The sequence below is a fragment of the Limulus polyphemus genome, unplaced genomic scaffold, assembly GCF_000517525.1.
Source record: "Limulus polyphemus unplaced genomic scaffold, Limulus_polyphemus-2.1.2 Scaffold1118, whole genome shotgun sequence".
NCBI classification, from domain to species: domain Eukaryota; kingdom Metazoa; phylum Arthropoda; class Merostomata; order Xiphosura; family Limulidae; genus Limulus; species Limulus polyphemus.
In genome coordinates this window covers 98,953-100,771 of record NW_013666728.1, presented here as the reverse complement: position 1 = coordinate 100,771, position 1,819 = coordinate 98,953, and the positions used below count along the sequence as shown (strand labels likewise).

At 33.3% G+C, this 1,819-nt stretch overlaps 1 protein-coding gene across 1 annotated transcript in view; it reads right to left on the bottom strand.

Annotated features, from left to right (window-relative positions):
• LOC106462210 (protein KTI12 homolog) overlaps positions 1 to 1,819 on the bottom strand; it is a 12,197-nt gene that overhangs the window by 5,577 nt on the left and 4,801 nt on the right. The window contains exon 4 of the mRNA XM_013922109.1: positions 802 to 857. Coding sequence (XP_013777563.1) covers positions 802 to 857 — 56 coding nt within the window. The remainder of the gene's footprint in view (positions 1 to 801; positions 858 to 1,819) is intronic.

The window sequence follows — 1,819 nt, the reverse complement described above, 5'->3', positions numbered from 1 at the left end:
CATCTTGGCCTTGCTTTTTAGTTTTTTGTAAGTTTATTGTATAAAGAAAATACAAAAAACCAGAATCAAATGTAAAATTAAAGTCAAAGTCATTGAAATTATATTAATTGTGTAATACACTTTCAAAAGGTTAGAAAAAGAATTCATAATTTTGTTCCAGCTTAGTGATAGAGATCTGGGGATAAAGAACAACATTTACTTGACATAAGGCAAAGTAACCAAAAATTGGATTCAGTGTAACTTATTCATATCTGTGAATGAGTAATATGACTAAGAACACTATTTTTGAGAGTGACAGCATTCAAGAACATTTTAAAAAATATGTATTAACAGAATATATGATAAAACTAACTATTACTGAAAAAAAAGTTTATAATATAAAATATACACCTGCTGATCTCACAGCATGACAACACATCACATGGCCAGGTGGTTAGGGTGCTCGACTCGTAATCAGAGGGTCGCGGGTTTGAATTCCCGTCACACCAAACATGCTCGCACCTTCAGCCGTGGGGGCAATATAGTGTGATGGTCAATCCCACTATTCGTTGGTAAAAGAGTAGCCCAAAAGTTGGCGGTAGGTGGTGATGACTAGCTGCCTTCCCTCTAGTCTGACACTGCTAAATTAGGGACGGCTAGCACGAATAGCCCTCGTGTAGTTTTGCGAGAGATTCAAAACAAAAAAAACAAACAACACATCAACAGTTAATGATGTTTAGCCATGCGATTACTGAAATGGATTATAAAAAATATGAAACCAATCATACAAAACTTTATCTGATAAAATATAAATGCACTTACCACACAATGAGTGGTTTTTATTGCTTTAGAAACACAGTAAAGTTCATATCGGTAACCTGTAAAACAAAAAAAGAATTAGAGAAATAATTTGAAGTTAGTAAAAAATGGTCAAATTTGTCAGTGTTTGCAAAATGCATAAATAAAATGATCTTTTAACAAAACTGTAGTAAAATGTAAACTAATATTAAATATATTTAAAGAAAATGGCTATCTAACAATTAAATTATATATGTATTTAACTTCGAACTGCGTAAAGTAAAACATTATTTTCTCCTACCACCCTGATTCAAACTACATAAAGTAAGACACTATTTTCTCCTACCACCCCGATTCAAACTACATAAAGTAAGACACAATTTTCTCTTACCACCCCTATTCAAACTAAATAAAGTAAGACACTATTTTCTCTTACCACCCCTATTCAAACTACATAAAGTAAGACACTATTTTCTCCTACCACCCCTATTCAAACTACATAAAGTAAGACACTATTTTCTCTTACCACCCCGACTCAAACTACATAAAGTAAGACACTATTTTCTCTTACCACCCCTATAAAAACTACACAAAGTAAGACACTATTTTCTCTTACCACCCTGATTCAAACTACATAAAGTAAGACACTATTTTTCTCTTACCACCCCTATTCAAACTACGTAAAGACACTATTTTCTCTTACCACCCCGATTCAAACTACATAAAGTGAGACACTATTTTCTCCTACCACCCCGATTCAAACTACATAAAGTAAGACACTATTTTCTCTTACCACCCTTATTCAAACTACATAAAGTAAGACACTATTTTCTCCTACCACCCCGATTCAAACTACATAAAGTGAGACACTATTTTCTCCTACCACCCCGATTCAAACTACATAAAGTAAGACACTATTTTCTCTTACCACCCCTATTCAAACTACATAAAGTAAGACACTATTTTCTCTTACCACCCCATTCAAACTACATAAAGTAAGACACTATTTTCTCCTACCACCCGATTCAAACTACATAAAGTG